This window comes from Bos grunniens, chromosome 17 (assembly GCF_055505025.1).
Source record: "Bos grunniens cultivar Pamir isolate PY7600 chromosome 17, Bosgru_T2T1.0, whole genome shotgun sequence".
Taxonomy (NCBI): domain Eukaryota; kingdom Metazoa; phylum Chordata; class Mammalia; order Artiodactyla; family Bovidae; genus Bos; species Bos grunniens.
Window position 1 is genome coordinate 4414074 of NC_141181.1, and position 22727 is coordinate 4436800.

General features: G+C 40.5%; 1 protein-coding gene across 1 annotated transcript in view; it reads right to left on the bottom strand.

Moving 5' to 3' along the window:
* Positions 1 to 22727, bottom strand: part of MND1 (meiotic nuclear divisions 1) — a 114993-nt gene that overhangs the window by 17708 nt on the left and 74558 nt on the right. Inside the window, exons 8-9 of the mRNA XM_086345901.1 lie at positions 19799 to 19843; positions 3632 to 3789 (exon numbers count right to left, since the gene is read on the bottom strand). Of these exons, the coding sequence (XP_086202027.1) occupies positions 3632 to 3789; positions 19799 to 19843 (203 nt within the window). The remainder of the gene's footprint in view (positions 1 to 3631; positions 3790 to 19798; positions 19844 to 22727) is intronic.

The window sequence follows — 22727 nt, forward strand, 5'->3', positions numbered from 1 at the left end:
TGTGGCAGCTCCTACAAACCTGGAAGCATGTGCCTCGTCTCTGACCCTGTGACTCTGCCCCTGTCCTAGGCGTGGGGCTCTGTGCCCCCTGCCTCTCGGCTCCTCCTCTGAAGCCAGGTTTTCCCCATGGGAAAGCACACAGGGCACACATGCCCTGCCCTCTGCCTCTGTGAAGCTTTGTGAGTGTATTTGTTAGTCGCTCAGTTGTGTCCAACTGTTTGTGACCCCACGGACTGCAAACCGCCAGCCTCCTCTGTCCACGGGATTAGGTCTCAGGTGTAATATCTCTTCCCTGACAACCCCTGCCCTACACACCGTCCTCTCTCTCCTAGTCCCTGCGTTCAACTCTCTTAGCACCCTGCATGCTCCATCATGGGACTTAGCAGGGTTGCTTTTATACATGTATAGTGTTTTGTTCAATGCCTTCCACACGAGGCCATAATCTTCATGAGAACCTCTTTACCACTGTAACTCCCAGCACCTAACAAGGGCACAAAAGAAGAACAAAAGAATGAATTCAAGTAACAACTCCTACACTCACACTTGATTCCTGAGAGTGAGAGGGCCTGGGAGGGTCCACAGAGCATCACCTCAGGAACCTCTGGCATTTCTGGGGTTCCTCTTCCTTGCTCCAGACAATGTAATTCTGGGTCCCAATGAACCATGTTTCTATATGAGGCCTTTTGAGAGGCCCCTGAACAATGCCTCCCTAGCATCCTCTGGAAAGCTTTATCCCATCACTTAGGGATAAGTGAAAAGAGAAAGTCGCTCAGTTGTGTCTGACTATTTGTGACCCCATGGACTATACAGTCCATGGAATTCTCCAAGCCAGCATACTAGAGTGGGTAGCCTATCCCTTCTCCAGGGGATCTTCCCAACCCAGGAATTGAACCAGGGTCTCCTGCATCGCAGGCAGCGTCTTTACCAGCCGAGCTATCAGGGAGTCACCTCCTTTCCCTTCTGTTTCTGCACCAAGATTGACTGTCTTCAGGACTTGGAGCTTATCATTTATCTCTGGGACTGGTGTAAAGGAGGCATTTCATAAGTGACTGGGGATCTCTGGTATTATAGGTCCTTTTATTAAAAAAGAAAAAGAAATGCTTCAACTTGTTTAATTTCCAGAATTCTCAAAAAGTTAAATCTATTCCTTAGACAAGGCAAATGCATTGGGAGGGGTATCTTTATTTTCAAAAATTTCGTTGAAGTAAGGTTGATTTACAATGCTGTGTGTTAATCTCTGCTGTACAGCACAGTGATTTAGTTATGCATGCATTCTTCTCCATGATGGCTTATCACAGGCTGTCTAATACAGTCCCTGTGCTCTACAGTAGGACCTTGTTATTTATCCATCCTATGTATACTAGTTGGCATCTGCAAACTAGAAAGATGTAGGAAGGGGGGGATATAAAATGTAGTGTTTCACAGACACAGCACATTTAGAAAATGCTAAATCTAAGGCAAATCAGTGGCCCATAAGCAGGGTGACCATACAGCCGGTCTGCCTGGCTCAGTCTTGATTCACACCCGTCACTCTGGCTCCATGAGAATCAGCCCTCGTGTTCACTCTCAAGAGGGTCCCAACTGGAATGCCAAAGCATACGGTCACCTCCAGCGCGCAAATCCCAATCCCACTACCCGACCTGCTCCCTCTTTGTTCTCTGTGTCTATGAGTCTGTTCCTGTTTTGTAGATATGTTCCTTTGTGTCATATTTTATATTTCACATATAAGTGATATCATATGGTATTTGTATTTCTCTGACTTAACTTTGCTTAGTATGATAATCTCTAGGCCCATTCATGTTGCTGTAAATGGCATCATTTCACTCTTTTTATGGCTAAGTACTACTCCATTGACTTCCCTGGTGGCTCAGATGGTAAAGTGTAAAAATATTCCATTGTGTAAATATGCCGTATCTTCTTTATCCATTCATCTGTGGATGGACATTCAGATTGCTTCCGCGTCTTGGCTATTTACTTTTGGCCGTGCCAGGTCTTCATTGCTTGCCTGGACTGTCTCCAGTCACGGAGAGTGGGGGCTCCTCTCTTGCTGGGGTGCAGGCCTCTCACTGCAGTGGCTTCCCTTGTTGACAGCGCAGGCTCTAGGGCGCCCGGGCTTCAGTAGTTGCGGCACGCAGGCTCAGTGGCTGGTCTCGCAGGCCCTAGAGTGTGCTCTCAGTGGTTGCAGCGCTTGAGCTTAGCTGCTCAGAGGCACGTGGAATTTTCCCAGACCAGGGATCGAACCGGTGTCCCCTGCCCTGCGGGTGGATTCTTATCTACTGTGCCCCCAGGGGAGTCATTGACTATTTTAAGTAGTGAACATAGGGGTGTGTGTATCTTTTCAAATGATAGTTTTGCCTGGGTGCACGTCCAGGAGTGGGGCCGCTGGGTCATATGGCAACTCTATTTTTAATTTTTTAGGGAATCGTCATACTGTTTCCCATAATGGCTGTACCAGTTTCCACTCCGGGTGGAATATAAGACTTGCTTTTATATATTAAATGCTTCTTTTACCCTTCTTAAGAACTGGCTTTGTTGAGGGGGTGGAATAAGAGAATTAACAGTCTGCCTGGTTCTGCTTTTTTCTTCTCCCTCTCAGAGAAACTAACTTAAAAGGGAGGGTGACTCAAGGACCGAGCGTAAGCCTGGAATAAACAGAGAGTACATGGACATTGCTTTTGCCGCATCCATAGGCCATAAGAAAGAAAAGGAAGGAAAAGACATTCTTGATGCTCTTTGCGGTAATTACACAACATGGAAACATCAGGTAGTTAGAAAAATGCTTTCTTGGAACTTAGAATGAATTTAAAACACAACAAGTAATTGTTTGTTTTTATGACACCAACCTCATACAGATCACTTATATTCATACCTAATAGCTTGGTCCCAAACCAAACAAATTTGATTCATGTAGTATCTACTGGATTCTACTCACAGGAGATTCTTAATCTTAGCCCCTGAGCTGTTTAACTTTTAAGCTTGGATCCTAATAAGGGTTCAACTTGCTTGCTTCAGTACCAAGAACTGCAGTGGAACAGTTACCATACAAGGGCAGGAAGGCTTCCAGGGGGCGGGGGTGGGGGCACAGCTCGGGCACAGCGTTATGTAACCACAGGGGGAGTGCTGCGAAGGGAAAAGCTCCGTCTTCCCTCAAAATATTAAATGCTAAAAATGTCTCAAAGACACCTAACAAGCACATCTGAGTTGCTGGAGTTAGCAGCTCAAACATAATTAGACCCAGAAAATCAGTTCAAGCTGATGGGTTTATGGACTGCTATTTCAGATACCTTTAGATACTTGGTGTCCCCAAGAGACAGTTGTAAAAATGTATGTACAGTATGTTTCAGTAAGAGAAATGTCATTTCCTTTTTCATTGACAATGAGTTATGCAAGCTGACCTACAGACCGTCTCCAAACGAGCTGCATTCCAACAGCTCCCTCCTAAGTCAGTGGTTGGGCCGGAACATAGTTTCCCATGTAAACAATTTTAGATATGGTGGTTCAGATGGCCAGATATGGCCAAGAAGCCCATTAACCTAATTTTGCTACGAACTCTGACCACCATGTGTGACAGACAATGCTTTTCTGTAAGAAAATGTTTCCTAGCTTCTCAGCTGGGATTCCTGTAACTCACCTTTCCTGGCCGGCAGGAGTGGGAACACCCTGAAGGCAGAGGCTGCTGGGGCGGGCGGTGGAGGCTGGCCCGGGGCGAGGTGGGCTCCTCCACAGCAGCAGCAGGGCCCCCGAGGTGACCCGAGGCCTGGGGGTGCGAGGCCCTGGAGGCCAGTGTACCTGTGAAGGAAACCGCCATCACTGTGTTGGCAGTATTTTATTTCCTTTTGGCAAGAACTTCCTGAATGCTCAGAAGAGTGTGACTACCTTCCGCTGAGCACGTACTCTGCGCTAGAGCACAGCGTTCACTGCTCTGTCCACATCATTTCGCTTGATTTTCCAAGCAAAGTCAAGATCTTTGAGGCCAGGTGTTTCATCCAGATTTAAGAAACAGGCGGGGTGAGAGGGGGAGGAAGGGCCACAGATGGGTTGGGGAGTGGGCTGGGCGTGCTCCGTCACGTCTGACTGCTTGTGACCCCGTGGACTGTATGCAGCCCGCCAGGCTGCTCTGTCCATGGGATTCTCCAGGCAGGAATACTGGAGTGGGTAGCCAGGCCCTCCTCCAGGGGATCTTCCTGATCCAGGGATCGAACTCACGTCTCCCGCGTCGGCAGGCGGATTCTTTACCTACTGAGCCACCTGGGAAGCAGGGCAGCCCTGGGGAGTGGGGAGCGAGGCACAAACTACTGGGGGTAGGGTAGGCTCAGGCCTATTGTGCAACACAGGGAACACAGCCAGTATTTTGCAATAACTGTAAATGTCAAGTAACTTTTAAAAATTGTATAAAATTTTTTAAAAAAGAAAAAATGGGGCAGGAAAGCATAGGGACATTAACTTGCCTAAATTCAGAGTGAGAGCCAGTATGGGAACTCAAGGTTGTTTGATTCAAATCCATATTGTTTCCCAGGGACTTAGGGAACACTTCCAACAGCTCATTTTCATTCAGTGGTTTTCATTAGGACAGTAATTATCCCCCTCAGCAAGTGGAGAGGATTAATTGATTCAAGAAATACTAAGAGCTTTATATGTGGATGATGCAAGGCTGTATGAGCTAGGAATCGAGTGGATATAGGACGTCCAAACACGAACGTTACTTAGGTGGCGTTAGAGCAGCTGGGCAGTGCTGCATGAGCGGACGTGCCTTGTATAGAGCAGTGGCTCACGGGAGGTTTCTGTGACTGAAGGCCTGGCACAGAAGGCCTCGTGAAGAATGCTGGTCTCAAGCTGCTCTCCAAAGAAACAGAGTCTAGATGGAGGACACGCTTGATGAAGGGCTCAGATGAGCAAAACTTGCTTGCTAATGATTCTTTGATTAAGAGATAAGACTACCTTGATTTGTTTCATGCTGCAGAGAAGTGCAAAGTAAGACTGAAAAGTTGGGGCCAGATGATGCAGAGACCTCTGGGATTTCTTTGTTGTAATTCAACTTCCGGAACAAACAATATACAAAAATATTTGAACAGGCAACATTCAAAAATAAAATTTATAGCAAGGAGAAGAGGAAGAATTCCTCCCTTTCACATGCGATTCATGGGGTCACAAGGAGTCGGACACGACTGAGCGACTGATCTGATCTGATCTGAAGCCTCTTGTGTCTCCTTTCGGTGCGTGTGTGTGTGTGTGTGGACACGAGCAATCACAAACACATGTGTTATTTTCCCCCTTTACTTATTTATTTTTTTGACCACATGGCAGTGAAATCACCAAGTTCTAAGCACTGGACCGTCAGGGTTTCCCCTTGTATTAAATGGTAGCATATGCTCTGTAGAAACTTTGGATAGCAGTAATTTACTTATGTACATATTTTTTCTTACTATTTAAAATGATAATTTCCTTATTAAAATATAATGGCGTTTCCCACTGTGGATTTATAAAACGAACACCAAGAACTGGGATCTGGAAGAGGGACAGTGATATCCTGAGGTGGACCTACCCAGCGCCAGCTTTGTATCTGTGGATCTAAATCCTAGGAAGCGGCACTGTAGGTTGATGAGGCGGTCTTCCCCGTCCACACCCCCTGACACCTGTACACTCCTTGCCTGTGCTCTCTTCAGCGTTATAATTCCCTGCTTGTGCGTCTGCCTCATTTACTTAGTTGGAATCCTTTGAGGCAAGGACTATAGAACTCATTTATCTTTGGATCATCAACTTCTAATGTAATGCCTGGCAAACATGAGATTATTAAATGAGTGTTCAAATGATTTCATAAATGGAGAAAAAGTGACTCTAATGTTCAAAAATGACTTAAACAATTTAGCTGAATCCTAGGTTCCTGGTGGCTCAGATGGTAAAGCGTCTGCCTACAATGCGGGAGACCCGGGTTTGATTCCTGGGTGGGGAAGATCCCCTGGAGAAGGAAATGGCACCCCGCTCCAGTACTCTTGCCTGGAGAATCCCATGGACGGAGGAGCCTGTGGGCTATGGAGTCGGACACGACTGAGCGACTTCACCTCACTTTAGCTTATTAGAATAAAAGGAGAAGAAATGGTATCTCCTCCTACCCGGCAATGTGTTCTGATGCAACAGTGTGGAGGTGTGTTAAGACCAGGCAGTAGGAAGGAAGAGTGAGGGAGGAGGGAGGGAAAGAGGAGGAAAATGAAGCAAAGCAAGGCCTCGGAGCAACCAGGAGGGAGCTGGGTCGTGGACAGCCGTGGAGACCCCGTCTAGGCAGAAGGATGGCTGTGGCAGCAACTGGAAGAGGGGCTGTTAGGGAGTTGAGATTATGCTTGAAGAGCTCAAGCTTAAATAGAACACTTTTTTTTTTTTTTTTAAATAGAGAAAATTGAGGAAAGTAGAATTGAGTAGAGAGGCCTGAGTGGGAAATGTCTGAAATAGTTTTAGGGACTGAGAGGAAAAGCTGACTGAAAGTCACAGCTGCTTTATAGCCTTTCTGGAGTAAGGCCAGTTATAGTCGAAGTAAAAGTGTTGGTAAGCGATGATGAAAGTCCATTCAAAGCAGGAGATGATGAAATTGTCGTTCTTTTGTGTCAAATACTACATGAGGTGCTCTGGGCCTAAAGAGATGAAAAACCAACATGCCCTCAAAGAGCTTTTGTCTAGTAGGGAAAAAACTATCTTCCAAATATACTTAGTTCCAACGTCACTGCCTTACTTTTTAAATGGTCTTATTATAACATAGTTAACACTGCACTATAATATGGCTTCTTCATACTCTGTCCACGTATGAGAAAAGCAATCTCTTAGGCCCTTTCAGTTATGGTTATGCAGAATAATTTTGGCATACAGGTATGTTATTTCCTGAGGCTGTGCTATGTCAAATATTGACACCATTCCAAAAAAGAAGTTATCTTTCTGGACCTATTAAGAAAATTGTCATTAAAGTATATTTTTAATCGGTTAAAAACAAAAGGGAAGCCTTTTACACTGTTGGTGGGAATGCAAACTAGTACAGCCACTATGGAGAACAGTGTGGAGATTCCTTAAAAAACTGGAAATAGAACTGCCTTATGATCCAGCAACCCCACTGCTGGGCATACACACTGAGGAAACCAGAAGGGAAAGAGACACGTGTACCCCAATGTTCATCGCAGCACTGTTTATAATAGCCAAGACATGGAAGCAACCTAGATGTCCATCAGCAGATGAATGGATAAGAAAGCTGTGGTACATATACACAATGGAGTATTACTCAGCCATTAAAAAGAATACATTTGAATCAGTTCTAATGAGGTGGATGAAACTGGAGCCTATTATACAGAGTGAAGTAAGCCAGAAGGAAAAACATAAATACAGTATACTAACACATATATATGGAATTTAGAAAGATGGTAACAATAACCCGGTGTACGAGACAGCAAAAGAGACACTGATGTATAGAACAGTCTTATGGACTCTGTGGGAGAGGGAGAGGGTGGGAAGATTTGGGAGAATGGCAATGAAACATGTAAAATATCATGTAGGAAACGAGTTGCCAGTCCAGGTTCGATGCATGATGCTGGATGCTTGGTGCTGGTGCACTGGGACGGCCCAGAGGGATGGTATGGGGAGGGAGGAGGGAGGAGGGTTCGGGATGGGGAACACATGTATACCTGTGGCGGATTCATTTTGATATTTGGCAAAACTAATACAATTATGTAAAGTTTAAAAATAAAATAAAATTAGAGGAAAAAAAAAAAAAAAAAAAAAACAGGTCATTTCAGTCTCCATAAATACAAACTGATTTTATTAGGGTCCTTAAAAGCAAAGTATTTGTTCCGGTTGACCTCAGAATCAAACCAAATCTGCTCTGACGGAAACTTGCTAATGAGAAAGTTAAAGTCAGTCAGGTGTGGGTCCCCAGAGCTCACACAACACAGGAAATGCATGTAAGCCAGAAGTACGGTGACTTAAGCATGTAACAACCACAACTGGACACAAAAAATTACGTATGTGTTCAGTGTAAATGTGCAAAAAGTTCCCATAGTTACTTTTCCAAACGTCATGGGAAACATGATGCCTTCCAAGTCAGGGCTTGTAAAGTAACTCGCCCTTTCTGCATCAAACCCAAACTCCAAATCGGCAAGGTACATTTTAGAGAGGTTTTCAGAAAGCATTTGGCATTTAGCCTTTAAAAGCTAATCTTTAACCTAAAGACATCTGAGCATTAATTACACATTTTTTTTCTAATTAATACATTTCAGCTAAAAGGCAGTAATTTTTACAAATCTGTTTTTGATAATAGAGTCCCAGCACAGTTTTTTACAAATTGTTTCAATAAAAAATTACCTAGAATTCATTTCTGAAAACCCATTGAAAAAGCAATTTAAAAAGTCCTCAAAGCCATTACCCTGCCCCTTCTTTTCTATAAAACTCAGCTCTATCTTATATTACTTATAGTCTTTGTAGAGGATCAGTTCTTCATGAATAGTCTTATTGAGTAAAAAACAAACTCAAAAGAGCTTCTTTTTTTCTCTTGTCAAGAACTCCCATGAATGCACAAACAGATGTTTGGAAATGTTCTATGAAAATACCATCTGAAATAGCATGCTGCTGAAAACAAACCAAATGTCTATAAATCTTAGTACATCTTTATGAAGAAATAATATATAGCAAGTAAAACAAATTTTTTGAACAAAATTTTCAAACTCTTAAGTGAAAAGCAAAATAGCATTGATTCATATGTTCAGAATGATCCAATTTTTGGTTTTGTTGTTGAAAATTATAGTTGAACATCTTTAGAAGCCAGGTAATCCCAGTGTTACATAAATTGTTTCAGAGCAGATGAAAGAAAACTTGCAAATCCTTTTTAAGAAGGATTAACATTAGTATAACACTGATATCCAAACCTGTAGAGATAGCACCTAAAGAAAAATTATAGACCAGTATCACTTATGAATATTGATGCAAAAACTCTAAACTATTAATATCAATAAACTATTAGTATCTATATAATATCTAACTCTAATATCACATTAAGAAAATAATTCACCATGGCTAAGTAGGTTTTATGCCAGGAATGTACAGATAGATGAGTGAAAAATTTATTAATATCATTCACCTTATTAATAGATTTTAAAAGAAAGATCCTATGCTTATCTCCATAAATGGGGAAAACTCCAACAAATTTAACAAGCATTCCTGATACAAATCCTTGAGAAAACAGGATATTTCCTTAACGTTACCAATTAAAAGCCAGCATTTTACTTAATGCAGAATTATAAGGCGTTCCTACTGAAGTCAGAAATAAGATAGATGTTCCTACCTCTATTACAGTTTTATGAGTGGTATTAGCTGATACAATCAGGTAAGAGAAAACAATGAGAAAAGAAGAATTAAAACTATGCCTATTTGAATATGATATGACAGGATACCTGGAAAACTTCGGAGAACTAATTACAAAACAAACTCAAAAAAGAATTTAGCAAGATGGCAGGATGCAAAATTAATATGCAAAACTGCCTTCAGATACATAAATAATAACTAGTTAGAAAAACCTCCATTTAAAATGGGAATAAAAGATAAAATACTTAGGAATACATTTAAGAAATGTAAAAATTTTATATGAAGAAAACTACAAAACCACTGGAAAAACTAAGTGTGTGTTAGTTGCTTAGTCGTGTCTGACTCTTTGGGACCCCATGGACTGTGGCCCACCAGGCTCCTCTGTCCATGGGGATTCTCCAGGCAACAATACTGGAGTGGGTTACCATGCCCTTCTCCAGGAGATCTTCCCGACCCAGGGATCGAATGCAGGTCTCCCACACTGCAGGCAGATTGTTTACTGTCTGCGTCACCAGCGAAGCCCATCTATAGAACTACAGGAAAAACGAAAAGCATGTTTGAGCATATGGAAAGACATCGCTTGTTTGTGCATAGAATGTTTCATCATCAAGATGTCAGTTCTATGTTAGGTTAAACATTTAATACAAAAAAATGGCACCGGGATTTTCCTTCTGGGATTTGAAAAGTTGAAACTAAAGTTTGATCTCAAGTCAGTTTGTCACCTTGGAACAGCAGAGTGACTTCAGGAAGAAAGCTGTGCTCGGCACTCCTCTAAGAGATGAACCCGCCCCCCCGAGCCAGTCCCTCCCCTCCGGCAGAGGTGCAGCCATGGGGGCTGCTCGATCATTCAGCTTTCATAGGAAGCTAGAGACGCCCGCGACGTTTCACATGTGGCTGTGTTGACAACCAGCTTAAATGAAAAGTAAAATACAGGTTAGGCAAAACATGCCTCGCATGTCTATCTAGACCACAGGCTGTCAGCTTTTGATCTTTTCAGAGTTGACAAACTTTTTCTGTAAAGGTTCAGCTGGTAAATATTTCAGGTTTTGTAGGCTACATACCACCTCTGTTGCTCACTCCTATGTTTACATCATTTAAAAAGTGTAAAAAGGCATTCTTAGCTCCAGGGCTGTAAAAAACGGGCCTTGAAGTTGGCTCTTGGGATGGTAGTTTGCCATTCTTGGTTAATAGAAATCATTAGCCTCACCTGGCCTCTTATCTCTTACAAAAAATTTTTTAAAAATCAAGCTGGAGTAAGTATAATATAAATTCACTGCAGTGGGACAGTTCATAATGCAGCACATTTTCCTCCTAGCATACAGACAGCATTCAGGAGGCATACCCTGAAAGGGGATTTATGTATAATTTTGAGATACCCTCCCATCACCTGTCCCATTGTAACTGCTCTTACAATGATGGCATATTAGCAGGAAAATGTTTTCTATTTTACTCCAGTCATGTTCTTAAACCAACAAAAAAAACAAAAAAACAGTATTATCAGGTTTACAATTTAGATTTTTCTGATCAAGAATTATTAGGGTGGTTCTTGCTTCTTGGCTGTACTTGCCTTTTCTAATCCCTTCAAATCATGTTTGAAAAAGTTTAGGATAATAGCATCAATTTCTGAGACAGGCCAAGAACTTTCTAATCCTATTAGACTAATGATGCGGCAAATATCAGAGGAAAAGTGGTATCCAATTTATCCTTATGGATTTCTTTGGTCCTGGCCCAACCTCAGAAGTGACATTTCAGCGATCTGATCTGGCCCGGAAAATTGAAACTCATTAGGAGACTGCAAAATTTTTCCTAGGGTTCTTTAAAAGATAGGTAGTGAGATTTTAATAATAACTACATGTGAAGAAGGATGTTAAGATGAAAGTCATCTCTCAAATGCCTTTTAAACTTCTCAATTCACTGAGAGGACATCGGGAGTGTCAATCATACAATACTGAATCAGATTTGATCCTGAATCACTAGCAATTTGACTCTAGGTCTACCGAAGTTGTCCTCAGTCTTCAGGTCAATTACAAAACCGACCCAGGACTAAGGATTACCTAGAATTTTGCTGGGCCAGGGCCCCTGGGCTTCTTAATCAGTATCTCCAATTTCAGGGAAGAGCAAACTCAAAAGCAGCTCTTCAAGATTAAGAAGAGTGATGTGCCGCAGTAGGCAAGCCAACAGTTAATGGGCCAGCTGTTACTACAGCCATCTCCACGATGAAACCACAGAAATTATGCATTCAGAACAACAGCACTAAAACGAAAAACTCCTCGCTCCCTAATTATTTCACATTTTACCCTTATCTATGCTCTAGAGGATTTACAGCTACTGTATCTGCACGGAAGAAATACCACCTGATACCCAGCATCTTTCTCCAACCTGGCACAGTCATCATGTTGGTAATCTGCAATTCTCTATGCTGGGTGTATTTACATCACACAAATAGCCACCTTCTATAAACCAGGCCCCAACTCACTTTCCAAAGACTCAGTTTAGTTAAACATCTACTAGAGCACTGCTGGCTTAGGAGGGTACCACAGTCTCTGGGGGGCTCATGAACAGACTCCGTCTCAATCATTCTCAGGCTATGTGCTTAGTCGCTCAGTCGTGTCCAACTCTCTGCGACCCCATGGACTGTCACCAGGTTCCTCTGCGCATGAAATTTTTCAGGCAAGAATACTGGAGTGGGTTGTCATTTTTTATTCCCCTTCCCAACCCAGAGATCAAACCTCCATCTCTTGCGTCTCCCGTACTGGCAGGCAGATTCTTTACCACTGTGCCACATGAGAAGCCTGCATACTACACTTGATCTTAGGCAAATACTGAGAAGTGATTCTCAGGCTAGCCCCATAAGATAGTAAAAAAAAAAAAATATGTTGAAGCTACCTAAATATTTATGAAATAGAATCTTTTAAGCCATTAGAAATGGCTTTCTTTTTGAACATATATACCTTCTAAAGAGGAAAGTACCTTTTAATTTTTTTAATTAAAAAAATTTTTTTGGCCATGCCATGCAGCTTGTGGGATCTTTGTTCCCGTTTGACCAGGGATCAAGCCTGGGCCCTCAGCAGAAAGAGCACAGTCTCCTAACCACTGGCATGCAGTGATGCGAAATCGCTTCAGTCGTGTCCGATTCTTTGTGACCCTGTGGACTGTAGCTGCCAGGCTCCTCTGTCCCTGGGATTCTCCAGGCAAGAATACTGGAGTGGGTTGCCATGCCTCCAGGACATCTTCCTGATGCAGGGATGGAACCCGTACTTATGTCTTCTGCGTTGGCAGGTGGGTTCTTTACCACTAGCGCCACCAGGGAAGCCTCAGCCACTGGACTGCCAGGGAATTCTCAGAAGCATCTTTTCCAAGAAACAGCAAATGAGGTCTGAGAAATTTTGGAATTCCCATTAGTGTATTAGGGAAAGGCTTACGATGGGTTATTTTTATTTTTTGTCCTTTGTCTTTTACATCAAATACTTTCTCCTGTGAGAAGAGCTACTGCCCTAAGGCAACATAGACTGGCTTTGAGAACAAAGTTGGACCAGTAAGCTCCGGCCCACATCCAGGAAGTGATTAAGTAGGCCCCTGGCAACTCCACACAATTCAAAGACCAGATTCACTAACAAATGGTGTGGATACCATCTGGGTCACTTCAAACATATGGAGCGCCTCATTCAAGTTACTTAAAAGAATATCAAAATTGGACTGTGTGAAGAAAAATTAAGGCATGTATGGAAAGGGCATTGAACACACTAGTCTTGATTTTTCTTTTCTTTAAGTTTGTCCTGCAAATACCCTAAATGCCAAAGTTGAACTGGAAAAAGATATACACACAAGACATACATTATTTTTAACCTATTCTTTTTTGAAGGTAGATGGAAAAAAAAAATCCCTGAACTCAGCTGAGTATGCATGCTATACTAACACCACTATATCATCTTACAAGTGTATAAATTAGGACAAAGGGCATGTTTTGTTCTTTACAGCAGAAAGGCATCAAACATTTAAAAAAAAGTAGCTTTCATGTTTGAGGAATTACTATCTAACGCTAAATTTAAGGAACATCAACTTTCTGTATTTTTTCCTGTGGGAAATTTGCAAATATGATGCAATTACTGAGACTCAATCAGACACATTTTCCACTAAATACTGAGAAATATTAAGAGTAAAGCAGCCATTAGTTTTGAAAGTTATTTCCAAGCATGTATAATACAGTCTTCAGAGGTACTTTTAGTTCTTAATATTTGAATAAAACTAAAAAATGTTATGTCATGATGGCTTTGATCTATTAAAAAAAAAATTATTGGTAAGCCTAACAGACTTGCATTCTCCTAATTCTGATGAGCACTGAGGATAATCAAAAAGAGTGAAAACATCCACACTCTGACTTTATTTAAACTTAACAAAACAATAAAGACAGTTACAGGTAAATGACAATTCAGTGCATTTAGCTGGATAATATAAAAATTTACATATTCACGAGCACATAGCTCCTTCACCATCAACAACATGGAACGTTTTAGTCTATGTAGTCAAAGTCTTCTGGAATTCCAAAATTTTTATCAATTTTATTTTCTTCAAATCCAAATTTTCTTTTGGCCCAAGATTTTATGGCAAATATGTTATCTATAAAGAAAATTGAGAAATATTTTTGAGAATTGGAAACACAATCACAAAAGTTCAAATATAATTACACTCATTTTTAAAAAAAAACTTCTATTATTTTAGAAGTATCAAAATAAGGAATTTTCTGTATTTTTAGGAGTTGTTGTTTAGTCGCTAAGTCGTGTCCAACTCTTGTGACCCCATGGACTACAGCCCGCCAGGCTCCTCTGTCCATGGGATCTCCTGGGAAAGAATACTGGTGTGGGTTGCCGTTTCCTCCTCCAGGGGATATACCTGACCCAGGGATCGAACCCACATCTCCTGCACTGCAGGTGGGTTCTTTACCACTAAGCCACCAGGGAAACCCATTTAAAAGTAACGACAATTAACTTTCAGAATAAAGAAAATATTAGTGATTGTTTTGAATAAACAGATTTCATATTCAAAAAATTCAGTAAATCAGTTGCCACTGAAGAATACCTGACTTAAAGAATAATCCAAAGACAGGGAGAGGCTGATGGTACCTCTTTAACATCTCCAGAGCCGAGGCAGGGTTCTGTTACCTCAGGAATTAGAGCTGCTCCTGTCCCAGAGGGCACCCCTTTCCTTCCCTCCCCCAGCACAGAAGTGGCTTCTAGACAGCCAGGCTAGGGAGAAGGGGTGAAGAGGAGGGAAGGGGTCACTGAAGGCTAAAAGGAGCAGATACAGCCTTAATGTCTTCTAGGGAATTTAAGTGCATCTTACCACTGAAAAAAGTGTTATGTCTATCTAAGGGGACTCGAAGGAAACAAACTGTGTACAAGATTTATGATCAAATCTTCATCCCAAGGTAACAAAAGAAAAAAATACAAGTAATCTAAATGTCCGATCACCCAGAAGGGTGTCTATGCAAGGCAGTACCAGTGTGCTCCTATGTCGGCACTTAGAGAGAACAGGAATGACAGTGAGTTTTCTTTTTGTAATTTAAAATATTGTTTAATGTACATATGCCATCTTCATAATGAATATGCACTAAGACTATAAATATAGAAAAACCATGGTACACAACCTTCTGGTTCATAGTGCTCTATAAACGTTAAGCACTGCGTTAGTTGTGACAATGAAATGAAGGGTTAAAATAGGTTCTTCTGGAGTGTTATTGGCTGAATTAGTACCTCCCCCAAATTCATACGTTTTAGACCTTAATCCCGCTCCTTCAGAATGTGACTGTATTTGGAAACTGGGTCTTTAGAGGTGATTACATTAAAATGAGCCCACTGGGGTGGACCCTGATCCAGTTTAACTGGCAGTGTTGCAAGAAGAGGAGGGTGGACACACTGAGGCGCCAGGGGCAGGCGCTGGAGAGGCTGTAAGGACGCGGAGGAAGGCGGCCACCTGCCAGCCACGGGGAGGGACACTCAGGAAACCACGCCTGCCAACCGTGCTTCTGGATGCTCAGCCTCCAGAACTGTGAGAAAACCAATTTCTTCATTTAAGTCACTTGGTCTGAAGTATACTGTTATACTGCATGGTATCATTAGGAAGTTATTATATGGAGTTTGATCACTTTAAAGAATACTGTTTTAGGAAGTTGAATTCCAAGTATCAAGTAATAATAATTAAATGGTTTGAATAAAGTTAACTGCTGAGGTGAATACTGCTATATCAAATAGAATGTTAATAAAATAGTCTCATTTCTTTAATTGTTATAGAGTATCAACAGATACTAAAACAAATCTTTATGTTAACAATCTAAACCAAATCTCTACTTTCCATAAGAACCTAAGTGAGAAAACTAATAGCAAGAGGTACTCTAGAATGGTCTGTTTAATTTGGTTAATGTCTGCATAACCTATGCATTCTTGAGAGTCACAACAAATACTGCTACATAAGACAGTTATTAAGTATATTACAGGTCTCGCAGAACATAAAGAGCCTATGCCTTCAAACTGACACAAGAAAGAGAAAAATTAACGCTAAACAATTCCAAAGTGGTATGTATGCTAGAGACAAAAGATCAAGTGTTATATGTACTGTTTCCAGACTCTGTGAGACTCTAAGAATACAGAAAGATTTGCAGAAAATAAGAGGACAACTGCGACACTGCAGGAACCTTGGAGGGATGGACTTCAAGCCGGGATCAGGAGAGAAGAAGGAAACGAGGCACCAGAGTGAGGCTGGAGCCTCTGCAGGAAGGAATACTGGTTCACGTGACGGCAAGAAACCATTCTACAGGCCTTCAAAGACTAAGAATAAACAAACAAACAAAAAGCCTCTCTACACAATTCTTAATGAATCAATTAAAAGTGACTGATTCAATATGTCCTTGGGCCACTGGATGTCTGCCTTTAAGACAGTGTTATCTGAAATTTTGACAGTTCGTACCTGTCAATTTTTCTGTTGTGTGGAAATGTTTATAAATGGATTAAAAACTTTTTCTTATTTTTTATCGAAGGGTAATTGTTTTATAGAATTTTATTTTCTGTCAAACCTCAACATGAATCAGCCATAGGTATACATATATCCCCTCCCTTTTGAACTTCCCTCCCATCTCCCGCCCCATTCCACCCTCTAGGCTGATACAGAGCCCGTTTTTGAGTTTGCTGTAAGCAAATTCCCATTGGCTATGGATTCTACATATGGTAATATAAGTTCCCATGTTACTCTTTCCACACATCTCACCCTCTCCCATGTCCATAAGTCTATTCTCTATGTCTGTTTCTCCATTGCTGCCCTGCAAATAAATTCTTTATTTTCTAGATTCCATACATGTGCATTAGAATACATATTTCTCTTTCTCTTTCTGACTCACTTCACTCTGTAAAGTAGGTTCTAGGTTCCTCCACCTCATCAGAACTGACTCAAATGCATTCCTTTTAACGGCTGAGTACTATCCCACTGTGTATATGCAGCACAACTTCTTCATCCATCCATCTGTCGATGGACATCTAGGTTGCTTCCATATTCTAGCTATTGTAAACAGCGCTGCAAAGAACAGTGGGATACATGTGTCTTTTTCACTTTTGGTTTCCTCAGCGTATATGCCTAGGAGTGGGATTGCTGGGTCATATGGTGGCTTTATCCCTAGTTTTTTAAGGAATCTCCATACGTCTTCCATAGTGGCTGTATCAGTTTACATTCCCACCAACAGTGCAAGAGGGTTCCCTTTTCCCCACACCTTCTCCAGCATTTACTGTAGACTTTTTCATGATGGCCATTCTGCCCGATGTGAGGTGATATCTCATTGTGATTTTGATTTGCATTTCTCTAATAATGAGTGATGTTTACCATCTTCTCATGTGTTTGTTAGCCATCTGTATGTCTTTTTTGGAGAAATGTCTGTTTAGGTCTCTTTTCCACTTTTTGATTGGGTTGTTTGTTTTCCTGGTATTGAGTTGCATGAGCTGCTTGTATATTTTGGAAATTAAACCTTTGTCAGTCGTTTCATTTGCTATTATTTTCTCCCATTCTGAGGGTTGTCTTTTCACCTCGCTTATAGTTTCCTTTGCTGTGCAAAAGCTTTTAAGTTTAATCAGGTCCCACTTGTTAACTTTGGAAAAATCTTATTTTTTAAAAAAAAGAAACAGTTTTAAGAGGGGTAGAATTCATGTTAGTCTATATGATGGCAAACCCAGGATAAATGCAGGACTAGGACGGGCAGTATCACACGTATGGGTCTACACCAGGACGTCACAAAACCTATCCCCCTCACTCACCAAGAAGTCTCCCATAAAAAGTCATAAAAACTCCACTATCTTCATTATCAGGCAAGGTTTTGTATAATTTCATAAATCACATTTAAAGTTAATGTCACAAAACACTATTTATACCCTGATTTCTCATACTACAAAACTGAAATACTGAAAAGTAAATATGCTCAATTTTACATACATTTTAGGAATCTCTTTCATATGAAGAAACCAAATCCTAATAATTACATAACAATCTTTAGTTATAAATTGTACTGATGTTTTCTTTTTGTTTGTTTTGAAAACAGGAAGGTTTTCTGAGGTGTAATGTAACTCCATGATTTTTTCATAGCACTTTTATGTTGGAAGGAGCTAGTCATAAACTCAAATGGAAATATGGTTCTTAACAGCTGTTTCTGGTCTTCTAAAAATATCATCCGTCCTACATGATTTTAAAAGTTTTAGGTTCTTTCTCAGCTAGTAACACAACGGAAAAAGAAGTTGTTCACATTTTTTTAATTATAATTTTTGAAGTTTACGATCAATTGGAAAACATAAAAGGATTTTTTTAAAAGACGGAAAATAGAAGTATTTGTGTATCAATGTGTCTAATGGTGTGCTAAAGGGCTTACAAACTGCTTTATTGAATCCTCTGAAATGTTGAGGCAAACATTATCCACACTGAACAGATGAAGAAGGAAGCTCAGAGAGGTTCAGTGAGTCACACGGCAAATACTGAGCACAACAGGGTTCCTTTCAAAGTCAGGTTCCTCTCTCACCATATACACAAGCCTCCTGTTCCTACTGCTTGTTAACTGCGGGAAATCACTTTGTAACTCTTGATTTATTTTTAACGTAAAAAATCCATTTGCCTTTTTTCCACTCAAAATTTTGTATTTCTCAAACCTATACGGTATCACTGTATTTACTGGTTATGTATACTTTATTGGGCACACATTTCACTGGTCCCTTTTATTTAATATTACTTGGCTGTTTTTACCCTCTCTGCTCTTATCAGTAAAGCATCATACTATTTAGGAAATAACTTTGTAATAAGTAAGACTGCAATTTTACAGGAGCCAAAGGCCATTTATATTGATTTTAATTCTAAAACAGACAAGGAAAAATGATTCTTAAGCTTTCTGTGAAGCACAGAAGCCTGAATATGGAATCAGGGAAATCTGGCATAAGGCCCTGTTCTTCCAGTGACTAATCACCTTGGACTTTAGTAAGGCAGCTACTTCAAGCTTTCTGCATCTCGGCGTCAATGTGATCTTATCCATACGCTCCCAGAGAAACAGAACCAGGATGAGTAACACACATAACGGCACTGAAGACTCTTACCAGGATGGGAAAGCCCAATTACCATTATTTTATAATTAAATACTGGAGACGCATCAGTGTAACTTCCAGGTAGGTTTTAAAAATAGTAATCATACTGGTATATAATTCACAACAATCACTATTTATTAATTTTCTTCTAAACTTTAAGATACATAAATAATACCCTATAAATTACCATCTCTTAGAATATCCCTGGCATACACCAGAGGGTGTATCCATTGGCACATGGATTAATGAGGCATTTACATGAAAGCAGGTACACAGAGAAGACTATTCTGTGTAGGGGGTGAGAACCTGGACTCTGAAATCTAATTCTTATTCCAATGCTTAGCACCTGTGTGACTGTGGGATCCCAGTGGCCTCAGTTTCACCTCTAAAATTTGGGATAATAATCCTATCTACCTCACAAGATTGCTGTGGCAATAAAATGAGAATGTGCCATAGACAGGCTTTACAATGCCTAGCTCATAGTCAGTCCTCAACAAATTAATATTATGAACAAGAAGACAAATCTTTCACATTCCACAAAGCTCTTAAAAGTTGTATCTTGCATTAATATATATGAAGGTTAAGTGATTAGTCTAAGTGATTTATTGGGAAAAAGCTATATAAAACTTAAACTGAAAGCAATCACTTGTTTTACAAAAATGTCTCCTACTTTACAAAATAACTCATAATAAGACTTTTTAAAATGATTTAAGATATAAAAACTTGATTAATACATACACTTCCAGAAATGTCTTTTCTTAAACAAAACTAGGCACAATAGCTTCTGCATTTCACATCCTAGAAAGTGCACAAGAGTTTGACTAGTTTACCAGTAGTAACACACTGGTATATATTACCATTGTAATACATACCAGTCCATCTGTTCGCAGCTTCTTTGGCCACTTGATTTGCTTGACCTGAAAAATATATATATAATATATATATATTTTTTCCCATCATTTTTTTTGGGGAAAAAAAAAGCTCAATAAGTGACAATGTATTTCACAAACCTGCTCAACTTCCCAAAGAAATTTTAGATAGCTGCAGTTACATAAGATGAACACAAAGTCAACTTGACTAGTATCTCTTTCCTAAATGTCCCCTACTATTATTGTACTTGCTCTTTAAAAACAAAATGTTTAACTGAGATGTTTCTCAAATAATTCACAACACCAGAAGAGGATAAAATAAGTTTAATGATAAGCACTTTAGTATATACATATTTGTTGTTGTTTAGTTGCTAAGTCATGTCCAACTCCCTCAAGACCCTATGGATGCAGCCCGCCAGGCTCCTCTGTCCATGGGATTTCCCAGGCAAGAATACTGGAGTGGGTTGCTATTTCCTTTTCCAGGGGATCTTCCGGATTTAGGGATTGAACCCATGTCTCCTGCAGGTGGATTGGGAGGTGGATTGTTTACCACTGAGCCACCAGGGAAGCCCGTATACATATTAGATCACAATAAACCTGACAATAAAATGTTAATGGTCATACAGTAGTAGCCCTGAAGGAGGAAATATTTACTTTATATTATATATCTTGCTATTAAATGTATCTGTATCTATTTTATGTTGTTCAAGTTAATCTACACAGCACATAACAATGCCATGACCAAATGGGTATAAACATTAGTCATAATGAGAGCATTTATTTATTGAAATAAGATTTATATACCACAGAACTCACCATATTAAAGCATCCAATTCAGTGATTTTTAGTATATTTACAAGGTTGTACAACCATCACCCCTGCCTATCTTCAGACCTCTCATCACCCAAAAGGAAATCCCATGTCTATTAGGAGTCACTCCACAGTCCTACTCCCTCTAGTCTCTGGAGACCACTCTCTACTTTCTGTCTCTATGGCTTTGCCTGTGCTGGACATTTCATGAAACCATGTGTCTGGCTTCTTTTCACTTGGCACAATGTTTTCAAGGTTGGGCAACTGTGGTATGTATCAGAACTTCATTCCTTTTCATTATCAAATCATTGTATAGATATCCCACCGTTTGTTTAGTGGCTCATCAGGTGATGGACATTTGGGCTGTTATGACTAATATGAGTAACAATTTTTGTGTGAACATGTTTTCAATTCTTTTCGGTATATATACCTGGGAGTGGAATTGCTGGCTCAAATGGTAACTGTATGTACATTTTGGGGAACAGATAACTTGTTTTCCAAAGTGGCTGCATCATTTTCACAACCCCACCAGCAACCTAAGAGTTCCAACTTTTCCACCACCTCACCGACAATTATTTTGCCTTCCTTTTATCACAGCCATCCTAATGAGTATCTCCCTGTGTTGTGATCTGCATTTCCCTCACGGCCAACGATGCCGAGTTTCTTTGCATATGCTCATTGGCCATTTGTATATTTTCCTTGGAAAAATGTATTCAAATCTTTTGTGTGTGTTAGTTGCTCAGTTGTGCCCAACTGTTTGTGACCCCATGGACTATAGCCTGCCAGGCTCTTCTGTCCCTAGAATTTTCCAGGTAACAGCACTGGAGTGGGTAGCCATTCCCTTCTCCAGGCGATCTTCCCGACCCAGGGCTCCTGCATTGCGGGCAGATTCTTTACCATCCGAGCCACCAGGGCAGACCATTTGCCAGTGTTTAAATTTTTTATTGTTGAATCATAAGAGTTCTTTTCAGATATAGTATTTGAAACTAGTTTTTCCTACTCTGTGGGTTTTCTTTTCACTTTCGTGACAATGTACTTTGACATAAAAAAGTTGTCAATTTCGATGAAGTCAAATTTATCTACTTTTTATATGACTGCTTGACCTTTTGATGTCATATCTAAAACAAGGGTACAGACACAGCTATGTTTTTTCCCCTAAGAGTTCAATAGTTTTAGCTCTTGCATTTAAGTCTCTGCTCCACTTGAGTTAATGTTTGTATACGGTGTGAAGTGGGAGGCCAGGACAATTCATGTGGTGCCCAAGTGTCATCCGTTGAAAACACTCTTTGTCCTGATTGAATGGTCTTGGTACCCTTGTTCAAAACTTTACTTCTGGACTCTCAAGTCTATTTCATTAACCTATACGTTTATTCATTTACTAGTACCAAATCGCCTTGATTACTCTAGTGTTTTTAAAAATTAATTAAATTTTATTAAATTTTTAACTTTTTGGCTGCACCCCACAGTATGTGGGATCTTAGTTCCCTGATCAGGATCGAACCCACACCCACACTATATTGGAAGGCATAGTCTTAACCACTGGACCGCCAGGCAAGTCCCCAAACTTTTTATTTTGTACTGGAGTATAGCCAGCTAACAATGTTGTGATAATTTCAGGTGGACAGCAAAGGGACTCAGCCATACATATACAGGTATCCATTCTCCCCCTAACTCCCCTCCCATCAAGGCTACCACATAGCATTGAGCAGAGCTCCCTGGGCTGTATAGTAGGTCCTTGTTGGTTATCCATTTTAATAGCAAGTGTATACCTGTCCATCCCAAACTCCCTAATTATCCCTTCCTCTCATCCTTCCCCCTGGCAACCCTAAGTTTGTTCTCTGTGAGTCTACTTTGGAAATAAGCTCATTTGCATCATTTCTTTTTAGACTGCATGTAAGGGACGTTACGCGGTGTCTCTGCTCCTCTGTCTGCCTTACTCACTCAGAAGGACAACCTCTAGGTCCGCCCATGTTGCTGCAAATGACACTAGTTTTTTTGCTGCCCGAGTTGATTACTCGAGTTTTGTAATAAGTTTTGAAATTGGGAAATTTGAGTCTTCCAACTCTTTCTCCAAGATTCTTTTGGCTGTTTTGGGTCTCTTGCATTTTCATATGAATTTTAG